This window comes from Microcaecilia unicolor, chromosome 2 (genome assembly GCF_901765095.1).
Source record: "Microcaecilia unicolor chromosome 2, aMicUni1.1, whole genome shotgun sequence".
Classification (NCBI taxonomy): Eukaryota; Metazoa; Chordata; class Amphibia; order Gymnophiona; family Siphonopidae; genus Microcaecilia; species Microcaecilia unicolor.
In genome coordinates, this window is record NC_044032.1 from 149,236,080 (window position 1) to 149,248,715 (window position 12,636).

The following is a 12,636-nucleotide window of genomic DNA, read 5'->3' on the forward strand; positions in this document are numbered from 1 at the left end:
GATAAAGGTGAGCCGGTTGATGTTGTGTATCTGGATTTTCAAAAGGCATTTGACAAAGTACCTCGTGAAAGACTCCAGAGGAAATTGGAAAGTCATGGGATAGGAGGTAGTATTCTGTTATGGATTAAAAACTGGTTAAAAAATAGAAAACAGAGAGTAGGGTTAAATGGTTAGTATTCTCAATGGAGAAGGCTAGACAGTGGGGTTCCTCAGGGGTCTGTGCTGGGGCCGCTGCTTTTTAACACATTTGTAAATGATCTAGAGATGGGAGTAACTAGTGAGGTAATTTAAATATGCTGATAACACGAAGTTATTCGAAGTTGTTAAATCGCAAGAAGATTGTGAAAAATTACAAGAAAACCTTGGGAGACAGGGCATCCAAATGGCAGATGACTTTTAATGTAAGCAAGTGCAAAGTGATTCATGTGGGAAAGAAGAACCTGAACTATAGCTGCTTAATGAAAGGTTCCTTACTAGGAGTCACTGACAAGGCAAGGGATCTAAGTGTCGTCATTGATGATATGTTGAAACCCTCTGCTCAGTGTTCGGTGGCGGCTAAGAAAACAAATAGAATGTTAGGTATTATTAGGAAAGGAATGGAAAACAAAAAAGAGGATGTTATAATGCCTTTGCTCCATGGTGTGAATGCAACTCGAATACTGTGTGCAATTCTGGTCACCGCATCTCAAAAAGATATAGTGGAATTAGGAAAGGTACAGAGAAGGGCGATGAAAATGATAAAGGGACGACATCCATATGAGGAAAGGCTAAAATGGCTAGGGCACTTCAGCTTAGAGAAATGACAGCTGTGGGGGAGATATGATAGAGGTCTATAAAATAATGAGTGGAGTGGAACGGGTAGACTTGATGTCATTCATAGCTTCTACCAGAAAGTCATACAGTTTTGAATGTAGGATGCTTAAGTCTTGTATACAGTTTTGAATGGAAGATGCTTAAGTCTGGTATGAAAGCAAGACTGCATATCCATTTCTTGTAAGACACACAGTTTATTTTATTTAATTTATGCTTTTTTCAAAGCCTGAAAACCAACTCTGTTAAAGTTAATCTCAATGCACTTGGTGTTCATTTCCACCTTTAGAAGAAAACCCGAGCCACTGGTTGTTGGGGTTGTGTGGGATTTGTTTCAGTTGAAGCCTCATATTAAGCCTGATAAGTTTCTGGTTTCTATGGAATCCTGTGTGCTCAACAATCTAACTGAAAAGTTATATTTTTTGGTAAGTCAGTTCAGCTTGCAGTGATAGGTCACAAACGTCCAGGGTGCATTATCTTCATTATAACAGAATACATTATGATAGGTTGGTACTCTGTACATAATCCAAATTCCAGCCCAAGTAAATGTTTGATGTTTATTTTAATGAGTCAATTGTTGTAGAAAACATTTCCTAGGCAACATTTCAACCATGATAAGGCCCTTCATTCTCTCATGTAAGAATGCTGCCATCTTTCTGGAGTGGACTAAAGCAGATAGGCAGCACTATGCATCTCATCTCCTTTTGGTATTCCCAAAGAGTTCTGAACCTCTAGAGAGGTCCTTAATGTTAGTAACATGTTTATCTATGTCATTTGCCTTCAGCCTACCTCCGTTAATGATATTTGCAAGGTTGCAATACAGAATTCAGTCCACACATTCACATCTCATTAAATTCTGGATGTGGTCTTAAGGCAGGTTAGTATATTGACTTGTCTGTTCTTCCATTTTTGAATAATGGGCTCTCATTTTCCCTTATAGAGCCCATTATATCATTCTGTGTTATAAATTGAAAAGAAAAAGGTTCCTTTTTCACAAATTTCTACTGTCTTTTTCTATTAACTTTAAGGCAGTCCTTAATTAGGTGATCCCATTTGTATGCCTTGGTGAACCTAATTATTTTCAGACAAAGTGAAGTTGCTGAAGTGTAACAGAAGTTCTGTGAAGACTGCAGTTTACCAGTTGTACAACCTACTCCTTCCTTCCGTTTAGTGCTGGTGGTCTTCAGGTTCAAGTGTTCATAGAAAAAAGGGAGGGACTTGGCAGGACTATATCAGTGTCCGAAGTAGCTACATTTATGCTGCAAAAGGTCTTTTGATCTCAGAAAACACTGAAAGAATGTAAACATTCAGCATAGAGTGAGTTGTGTGACTGGTGAACTGTTGTCTTCAAAGACCACTTACTACGTGGTGAGCAGTTTTGATTAACCTGATAACTGTTTCAAGATTATTGCATGATTGATATTTTCTTTGTGTTTCTTTCTGTAGAAATATGAGAATTGCACACATCTAATTGCAAAACAGATTTCCAAAAGTGAAAAATATTTAGCAACATGTGCAGCAGGTAAGTAAATGTAAAATAAAATAAAAGTACTTTATTTTAGCATTTGTCAGGGAAGCAGAACAGTAAAAGTAGACATCAATAAAGGAGAATAGAAATGGGATAGGTTACTTGTTGAGCTTTTAGAACCAATAACGTAAGTACTGTGGCCCATTTTGTCTGAGTGCCTTTTAAATCAAGTATAATTTAGCCCTGTAAGATACTGGTAGCCAATGCAGTTTTTGTAGGAAGGATGTGATGTGGTTACGCTGTTTGCAGCCTTCTATCAGTCGTGCTGCAGAATTCTGAATTAGTTGGAGCTGATGCAAACTCTTTTTAGTTTGACCAGTGTATAGGGCATTACAGTTGTCTAGTTTTGATGTTGTTATAGCATGGGCCAGTATAGATATATGAAGAGAGATTTTGCAGCTGTCATAGGTGATAGAGACAATTTTTAAAGGTTGTTTGAATTTGCAGGATCAGAGTGAGTGATAAGTCTAGCATAAGAACATAAGTATTGCTATACTGGGATAAACCGAAGGTCCATTAAGCCCAGTATCCTATTTCCAGCAGTGGCCAATCCAGGTCACAAGTACCTGGCAAGATCCCAGAACTGCAAAACAGATTTTATGCTTCTTATCCTAGAACATGCAGCAGATTTTTCCATCTTAATAATGGCTTATAGACTTTTCTTTTAGGAAATAATCCAAACCTTTTTTAAACCCTGCCAAACTAACTGCTTTTACCACATTCTCTGGCAACGAATTCCAGAGTTTAATTATTCACTGAGTGAAGCAATACTTTCTCATTTCATTTTAAATTTACTGCTTAGTAACTTCTTTGTATGCCCACTAGTCCTAGTATTTTTGGAAAGAGTAAACAAGCGATTCACAACTACCTGTTCCACTTCATTCAGTATTTTATAAACCTCTGTCATACCTGATTCCTGACCTGTAATTTTAGGGGGAGTTCATATTTCCCAAAAGGTATTTTGAAGTCAGGTGTTTCCCACTTGTTTTAGGTACCCAAAGAATCTCTGTTTACTTGAGTTCAGGCAGAGTTTGTAGTTTGCCCATTCCTGAGTTGCGGTTGGGCAGGCTGGCAGCGGGAGCGTGCTGGGCCCATAGCCCAGAGGTCGATGGTTCGAAACCATGGGAAGCTTGCCAGGTGCCCTTGGCCTGGATTGGCCGCTGTCGTGGACAGGATGCTGGGCTCGATGGACCCTTGGTGTTTTCCCAGTATGGCATTACTTATTTACTTATGTACTTATCGACATAGATGTACTGAAGCAGCTCAGTTAGGGACTTGAGGTAGATATTAAATGAAATGGGAGACAGAATGGATCCCTTTAGTACCTCATAGTTCAGTTAATGATGTGCTGTTGCTGAGCAGAACCTGTTGTTGTCTGTCTGACAAAGTAAGGTTTGAACCATGTAAATACTGTGCCACTGATACCTGTTTCTGCTAGTCTTGTAAGCAGTTTCAAAAAGTGTTTGAGGTGTGGAAGGATCATGTCTGTGACTGATACTCAGAACTGGAGCTTCCATGTTTCAGACTTGATCATTTGCCCTCAACGTAATATCTGTGCTAAAATGCAGAAATTCATGCAAAAGAGTAGAGAGACCCAGCACGAGAAGTTTTTCAGCGTTTAGAAGTCTGGTCCACCAACCCAAATGGCGTCAGGAGATCCATCCCAAGCTTGAAGACACACCAGCATTGAGAAGGTCTGCACCACTCTTAACATCAGGCGTCAGTAGTGCCTGCTTGTGCCGAGCATCCTCTGATCTGATGCTGAGGACCCATGAGGATTCGCTTTGTCTTCATCGGTACCAAGAGACCCTGATGCTGGATATCGAGCGAAGATTAAGTAGCATCAGTATTGGTCCTCTTTTAAGCACAGTGTGAGGAGCACCATACACATCTGCATCACTGAAACCCAAGAAACATCAGCAATGTGAGGACCACTCCTCCTTTATAGAAGCGGTACTGTAGCACCAGTCTCTCTGAAGCTGGTACCCCACCTCTGATTCGGCTCCATCTTCTCCACAGGCTGCCACTGTACCAACACTGCTCCAACCATGCCTTTACCAATGCCCGCACTTGAGCAATTTGAGGGTCATGTAACAGGAAGAGCTGGGGCGTATCTTAAGGTGGTATGATGCTGAGGCATCAAGGGTGCTGGTGCCAAATATGATGCCACTCCAGCCGATTCTGGAGACTAGCGCTGTGTTAGCCATTCATTAACACTGGCGCCTTGCAGTGCATTGGTGCCAGCACCAACCAATGCCTTGCTCCTTTCCAGCCCATTGAGTGAAGAAGCTAACTAAGGGAAGAACTGTGCCTCGGTAATCTCGTCTAGAGCCTGGCCAGGTGTCCAGTATTTATTTATTTATTTAAACATTGCTAATCCACACTATCCAGTTGCTCTAGGCGGTGTACATGTAGAACATAATACAGTGAAAGACACAAAAAGCATAGCAGAATACACACAACTACAGCAAGGAATCACAAAATGAACTCATCTAAAGCAAGATCAATATCTTGCTGTAAACTACTCAGACTGAAAAAGCCTGAGCAAAAAGAAATGACTTTGTTTCCTAAACTGAAGAACCAAAGTTATCACACGTAAGCTTACAGGCAAAGTATTCCAAATAGCTTTGTCCGCAATCTGAAGCATTGCTGAACAGTTAGCTTCAAGCCTAACACACTTAAAGGAAGGAGTTTCTAATAAAAACTATGAGATGGCTGATACAATCTTAAAGATGAAGCTAAAGACAGGGGTGCGCCATTGTTCAAGATCTTAAAAATCAAGGTCAGCATCCTAAATCTAATTCGCCAAAATATAGGAAGCCAGTGCAATTCCTTCAAAGCCAAAGTAATGTGATCAAATTTCAACAATCCTGTCAGAAGCCTACCAGCAGCATTTTGCACAAGCTGAAGATAATGGAATCCTTGATTTAGAAAGACCCAAGTACAATGAATTTCAATAATCCTAGCACTGATAATACCAAAGCATGCAAACTTGTCTGGAAATTCACCTCAGATAACAATTTCTTCAAATGCCTTAATAATCTCAACTTCAAGAAGGCCTTCCTGATAACTTTGAAATTGCAAATTAGGAATGTTAACTTAGATTTTTCTTCAGAGTGTAGCTATCTTGGGGTTCTATTAGACTCCTATCTCAGTATCTGCGAAGCTTACCGCACTGGGCCAATGCCCAAGATTTGATTTAACAAAAATATCTGCATTTTTCCCTACATTCAACTTTAGCATATTGGTGCTAAACCAGGATACTAACGTCTGCAAACACATCTTCAAAAAAGACAGAGTGTCAGAGACGGAATATTTTGTACTGGGAAACAAACCTGAATATCGGCATAAAGTCAATATTGAACACCCAGGCTAGAGAGAAAACTACAAATCAGGACCAAATAAATATTAAATAGTATAGCCAAGAGAGTGGACCCTTGTGGCACACCCATAGTAATAGGAATCCAAGCTGTTTTCCTCACCTAAACAAACATGAAAATAATGCTCTGAAAGAAACGAATAGAACCACTCTAAAACTATACCCTGAATCTCCAAGGAAAAATAACCTAAGCAAAATTTTATGGTGAATTGTATCAAAGGTTGTGGAAATGTCCAAGAAAATCATTAAATATTTCTCACCTCGATCAAATCCAGCATGTATCAAATCAAATACAGACACCAACAACGTTTCAGTTGAATGTTTAGATCTAAAACCGTATTGATACAGATCTAAAACCATATTGACATACATTAAACAAATCATTTAGCTCAAGGAAATCGTGCAATTGATCCAACACAAGCCTTTCCAAAATTTTGTCAAGAACTTCAATGTTGAGATGACCATAGTTCACGGCTTGTTTAGGATCAAGTACACCACCCTTCAGCAAAGGAGAAACAGAAGCCTTTTCAAAGTCCCATGGACAAATCCCTCAGATATTGACTTGTTCGTAATACTAGTTAAAGGGAACAAGTCAGTATGCAAAGGTTTAGTAATTGCTGGGGAATAATTATCCAGGCAACAGCTTGACGGATTCATCTTATTCTTCAGAGACTTTACCTGCTCCTTAGAAATTATAGAGAAGTACAATCACTTATCCATCACACCGACAGACTGCTCAGAAGGCAAGATCAAATTATTAAAAACTTGCAATATCCTCTACTTCTGAAAGAAATCAGCAAACTACTGGCATGAAATATCACACAAAGGTAACACAGAAGCTGTAGTAAAGTTCTTTACTGTTCTAAATAGCTGTTGAGAGGAAGACTATGCCCTAGCAATAGCTTCATCAAAGAAACATTTTTTACCTTCAGCATCTCCTGCTGATAAGTAACCAAATGCATCTAATACTCCATCAAATGGACAGAGTCTGGATATTTTTGCCACTCACTCTCTTTTCTTCAAAGTGTTTGCTTTAAAGGCTTCTACTTAACTGTAAACCAAGGAGCACTACATTTTCATACACATGTAACAGACTTAAAGGGTCAAGTTGATCCAGACACTCTGTTTCAGATTCATACCAACAACTGATGGCATCAGAAGACAAAGTATCCAAATCACTTTAGCTTAGAAGCAGAACTATTAGGGTTCCTTAATGTAAAAAGAGAAATCAAATAATGATTAGACCAAAGCATCAGAGACTGAGAAATGGCCACAGTATGGCTATTTTGGTACCCGGTCAAAATGGTCCCAGCAGAAAAGCTCTCAAAATAATAGCCCCTGACATAACAGCCACTAACAAAATGGCATGCCCACAATATAGCCTTTGACAAATTAGACCCATAACAAAAAAGGCCCAATCAGGCTGCCCAGAATATGGCACTGCATTTTTTTCTAGGAGGCTATTTTGCCAAGGGTTATTTTGTTAGATGCTGATTTGTCAAGGGCTATTTTGTTACCAGGCTGTTTTGTCAGGGCTATTTTGTCAGAGCTATTATGTCGGGGTGCCGGCTATTTCAAAAAGTCACGTCCAGAAAATGACCCAGCAGTATGTGAACAGGAGGAAAGAATCTGTTTCCAGCCTAAAAGAAAAAAAGAAACAACGAAATCAGTAGCTATACAATCAAAATGCAGGTTAAAATCGCCCAACAAGGTGGTATTGTGTGAAGAAATGTCATTAGCGAAATGTCAAACAATAGAGCTATTGGCATAAAGAACGCCGGGTGGTGAGGTGGGGGAGGGAGTAAAACAGAAAAATATTTAACTCAGCAGAGGAGAGGAATAGAACCTCACACAAGCTAAAATTGGATCTCTGTATGAAAGCATGCTTTGCTAAAATGAATAAACCACCTCCTTTTTGCCCCATGAGACTTCACAAAAATATTGTAAGGAGTCTGTAGCAAATAACAAGTCATGACAATGGGAGTCAAGTAAATCTGTTTGTTCATGACTGACCGGGCATTCACAAGTAACAAAAGTTAGAGGCCTGATGATTAGAAGAGACTTTTGACACAGTTTTGACAGGAATTAAATTATGAGGAGGCAGACTGACTTCCCATGAGGAATATTTTGCTGAGTCATACTGCTCCTGAGGATCTGAGGTTGAACCAGAGGACGTCTCAGAGAAAAGAACCCTTACCAACTTATAATCGAAAGAGAAAAATGCCTATATTGCGACCCAAATCGGGAGATGGGCATCTTTCTCCCGTGGGCGCCCAAATCGGTATAATTGAAAGCCGATTTTGGGCGTTTCCAACTGCAATCCGTTGCGGAAACGAGTAAAGTTGATGGGAGCGTGTTGGAGGCGTGGTGAAGGCGGAACTGGGGCGTGGTTATTGGACGAGGAGAGATGGGCGTCTTTAGCTGATAATCGAAAAAAAAGGGGGATTTTGGGTCACTTTTTTTGGACCCTTTTTTTCACGAACAGGTCCCAAAAAAGTGCCCCAACTGACCAGATGACCACTGGAGGGAATCGGGGATGACCTCCCCGGACTCCCCCAGTGGTCACTAACCCCCTCCCACCAAAAAAAAAAACACTTTACAAACTTTTTTTCCAGCCTGTGGGGATGGGACGACTTTCCTATGCAGAGAGGCTGAGAAGGCTAGGGCTTTTCAGCTTGGAGAAGAGACGGCTGAGGGGAGATATGATAGAAGTGTATAAAATAATGAGTGGAATGGATCGGGTGGATGTGAAGTGACTGTTCACGCTATCCAAAAATAATAGGACTAGAGGGCATGAGTTGAAGCTACAGTGTGGTAAATTTAAAACGAATCGGAGAAAATTTTTCTTCACCCAACGTGTAATTAGACTCTGGAATTCGTTGCCGGAGAACGTGGTACGGGCGGTTAGCTTGACGGAGTTTAAAAAGGGGTTAGATAGATTCCTAAAGGACAAGTCCATAGACCGCTATTAAATGGACTTGGAAAAATTCCGCATTTTTAGGTATAACTTGTCTGGAATGTTTTTACGTTTGGGGAGCGTGCCAGGTGCCCTTGACCTGGATTGGCCACTGTCGGTGACAGGATGCTGGGCTAGATGGACCTTTGGTCTTTCCCAGTATGGCACTACTTATGTACTTATGTACTTATGTACCTGTATGCCAGACTCAAATGCCGTACCCACCTCTATGACAGCAGAATGTGTTCTATCCTGTGACAGCCTTTCCCTGGTTCTGATGTGGCTCTCGGGTGAGTGTGACACCTTTTCTGTTATGTGCACTGCAGAGTCACATCAGCAATGCATTGTGGTGGGTGTAGGGTATTGTGCTCCGTGATTCCACTAGCTTGTGGCAAATGCTCACGATGTTGGTAGTTGGTAGTCTCTACTCCCATGGTGCTTTTCCCCCTGCTTACTGGGTCAGAGTGTGCCCTGTTTTGTTTCCGGTAGTCCATGAAGTAGTGGCCATTTTTGTAAGCCAGTTTTAGATCCCTTTCACATGTTAGCCACGTTACAGAACTTAGTTCTTCCCTTGAATGTGGGTGAAAGAGGGCATTGTACAGCATTCTGCCAGCTCTGACCTACTGCTCATCTCAGTACCAGGGAGACTCGTTGCTAGTGGGGCACAACCTCTGATCTGCAGTTAACTGTGAGTAAGCTTGCTTATTCCAATAAAGGACGTTTTTGGAGAGATTAGTCTTCAGGTGTCAACTGGTGTGCCAATGTTATATAGTAGCAACCAGTCCTAGAGGCCTGCGTGTATGCAGGTCCCTGGAGCACTTTTAGTGGGTACCACAGTGCACTTCAGCCAGGTGGACCCAGGCCCATCCCCCCCTACCTGTAACACTTGTGCTGGTAAATGGGAGGCCTGCAAAACCCACTGTACCCACATGTAGGTGCCCCCTTCACCCCTAAGAGCTATGGTAGTGTTGTACATTTGTGGGTAGTGGGTTTTGGGGGAGGGGGTTGGGTGCTCAGCACCCGTGGTAAGTGAGCTATGCATGTGGGAGCGTTGTCTGAAGTCCACCGCACTGACCTCTAGGGTGCCCAGTTGGTGTCCTGGCATGTCAGGGGGGCGAGTGTACTACGAATGCTGGCCCCTCCCACGACCAAATGGCTCGGATTAGGACGTTTTTGAGCTGGGCGTTTTTAGTTTCCATTATTGCTAAAAAAAAAAAACAAACGCCCAGCTGAAAAACATCCATTTTTTCGAAAATACGGTCAGTCCCGCCTCTTCACGTACCCGTTTTCGGACATAGATGCCCATGGAGATAGGCGTTTGATTATGCCCCTCCACGCCTACCTTCAGATCTGTCCCCACCACAAGGAAGGAGAAAGTGTCCCCCAGAGGAGCTCTTCTTTGTAGGTTTTTTTTTTTTTTTTTGAGGGAGATGGTGGAGGACATTCCATTTAAGTTGGAGGTCAAGGATGAGCCCAGAGCCAAGATGTTGGCTATCCTTGACTGACTCACCTCCTCACAAAGTTCTGACAATGCCGATTCATAACATTCTGAAGAATGTACAGATGAAGAATTTGAAAACCCCACTCTGTGCAGGTCATTCCAAAGAAGGCGGATTGTTTGTATAGAGTGTATAAGGCTCCTGGAATCAAGAGGCTGCAACTCCCACACCATTTTGTTGTGGTCAGATCTCTCCAAAAGAGCCAGAAGCTTGAGGACCCATGCCTTGGCTTCCCCAGGCAGAGATGCTTACACTCTGGAATCCTCTGGCAGAAATGTTTTTCAAGACCCGAATGTTCATTTCCTGCATCCATACAGCTCTATACAAGTATCTACTTTTGAAGAATTTGGTAAGCAGCATGCTTGACTTTGAGAACACTCCCACCAGAGCAGGTCGCACAGCTTCACCAGCTTGTAAATAAGCAGAAGGAAAATCTAAAGCACATTGCTCATGCCACTTTTGTCGTGGCGTCCAGGCTTTCCACCATACGTATCGGCACCATAGGTATCGGCATTCACAGACTCTCGTGGCTGCATGTCTTTGGACCTGGAATCTGCAACTCCAGAAAAGCTAGCGATGTCCCTTGCTGAGGTGATTACCTTTTTAGGGGACAAGATGGAAGAAGTGGCGGACCTTATAAAGAAGAAAACTGACACCATTAAATTCTTGCCTCGGCCCACTCCCTTCAACTACCAGAGGGTGTTTCCAGGGTCCAGCTGGCTTCCAGGAAAGATTGCACTGAGAGGTGGTATAATTAAAAATGGAAGGTTTGACATCTAGTGTGAGGGCAAGGCCCTAGATCAGTGATTCCCAAACCGCAGTCAGTCAGATTTTCAGGATATCCACAATGAATATTCATGAGAGATTTGAATGCAGTGGAGGCAGTGCATGCAAATCTCTCTCATGGATATTCATTGTGGATATCCTGAAAACCTGACTGGCTGGGTTGCCTCCAGGACCAGGTTTGTGTATTGCTACCCTAGATCCCCTCTCTTGTCCTACACAAAAACCTGCTAGAATACCTTCTACACCTGAGTCTGGTTTAAAATCCAACTCCGTAAGGGTTCATTTTGGTGCAATTGGAGGGTAAGCCCATCTCGTATTGTCTCTAGTTGTTTTTATGTGACGTTTGCTTCCGAGAAAGTGCCCCATCAAACCTCCCACTCTCATGGGACCTCAATGTTCCCACCCAGCTGATGAAAGCTCTTTTTGAGCCACTTGATTCATGTCATCTGAAGTATCTGACCTGCAAGATTAAGATCTTGGTGGTGGTGGTCACTTCCGCTCACAGATTCGGTGAGCTTCAGGTCATAGTGGCTGATCCACCTTATGTAAGATTTCATCTTAGAATGGGTATGGAGAACTACTCTGTTAAGTTCCTTCCTAAAGTGATGTTGGAGTTCATGCCTGTCTTGGCGAAAGCGCATTGCACACCTTGGACTGCAAGCAAGCTTTAGCCTTCTATCTGGAGTGGACTAAAGCCCATAGATAGTCCACCCAGCTTTTTGTTTCTTTTGACCCAAACAGGATGGGGCAGCCATTGATTTAAAAGTGCTTTATCCAATTGGCTTTCAGACTGTCTCCTTCACTTATGTTCAGGCTGGCCTGACTGTTGAAGGTTGTCACAGCTTAGTGTCAGAGCCATGGATGTGTCGGTAAAAATAAATAATTAGATTAAATGAATGAGCAGGTAAGTAGATATGTTAGTTTAGCTCTGTGACTAATGTTAATCATTTGTTTTACCTAGTTTGACGTGTCTGCTTGTTCATCACTTTACACTGTAGCTTATACTGATATTCTGCTTAGGAATCCTTACCTAGGATCACAGAAACTATTGAGATGAAAGTTGTGAGCCACATCAGTCTGTCCCCTCTACTTAAGTGCTTTCTGTTTAAGGCTAATAGCCTTCCTAAAGTGAAAAATACAATTCATTGGCATCATTACTTTTTATGTGCAATAATATGTTTTTCCTTCTGGTGCTAGGCTACTGATAATAAATGCTGTAATTGCAGTGCAAAGAAAATAATTCAAAATGTAACTGTCAGGACACATGTTGTATTTGCATGAAAATAGTTGAAATTTAATTGACTAGTTTTGTCTGTCTTGTGATTATCTTTTGTCTGCACCCGTATTGGTTTGTGGCTCACAGTTAATTTACTTTCTAGGAAAGTGGATCCTAACTAAAGACTACGTAATTAATAGTGCCAAAAGCGGCAGATGGCTTGATGAAACAACTTACGAATGGGGATATAAAATTGAAAAAAACTCCCATTATTCACCTCAGATGCAATCTGCACCTAAAAGATGGCGCGAAGAATTGACACGCTCTGGTGCTCCAGGGGCCTTCCACAGATGGAAAGTTGTCCTTCTTGTTAAGGAAGGTGATAAACGAAGAGATGCATTTGAAAGGTAGGAAGAATCTCCAAAACCTGGACTAATGAATCATAAACCTGTTTTTATGTGC

The 12,636-nt window shown here is 41.7% G+C and overlaps 1 protein-coding gene across 4 annotated transcripts in view; it reads left to right on the forward strand.

The window, feature by feature from the left end:
• The window catches only part of SLF1 (SMC5-SMC6 complex localization factor 1), a 229,596-nt gene that overhangs the window by 31,948 nt on the left and 185,012 nt on the right, over positions 1-12,636 (forward strand). For all 4 annotated transcript variants that reach the window (XM_030193392.1, XM_030193394.1, XM_030193395.1 and 1 more), the window contains exons 4-5: positions 2,257-2,332; positions 12,338-12,581. In XM_030193392.1, the coding sequence (XP_030049252.1) occupies positions 2,257-2,332; positions 12,338-12,581 (320 nt within the window). The remainder of the gene's footprint in view (positions 1-2,256; positions 2,333-12,337; positions 12,582-12,636) is intronic.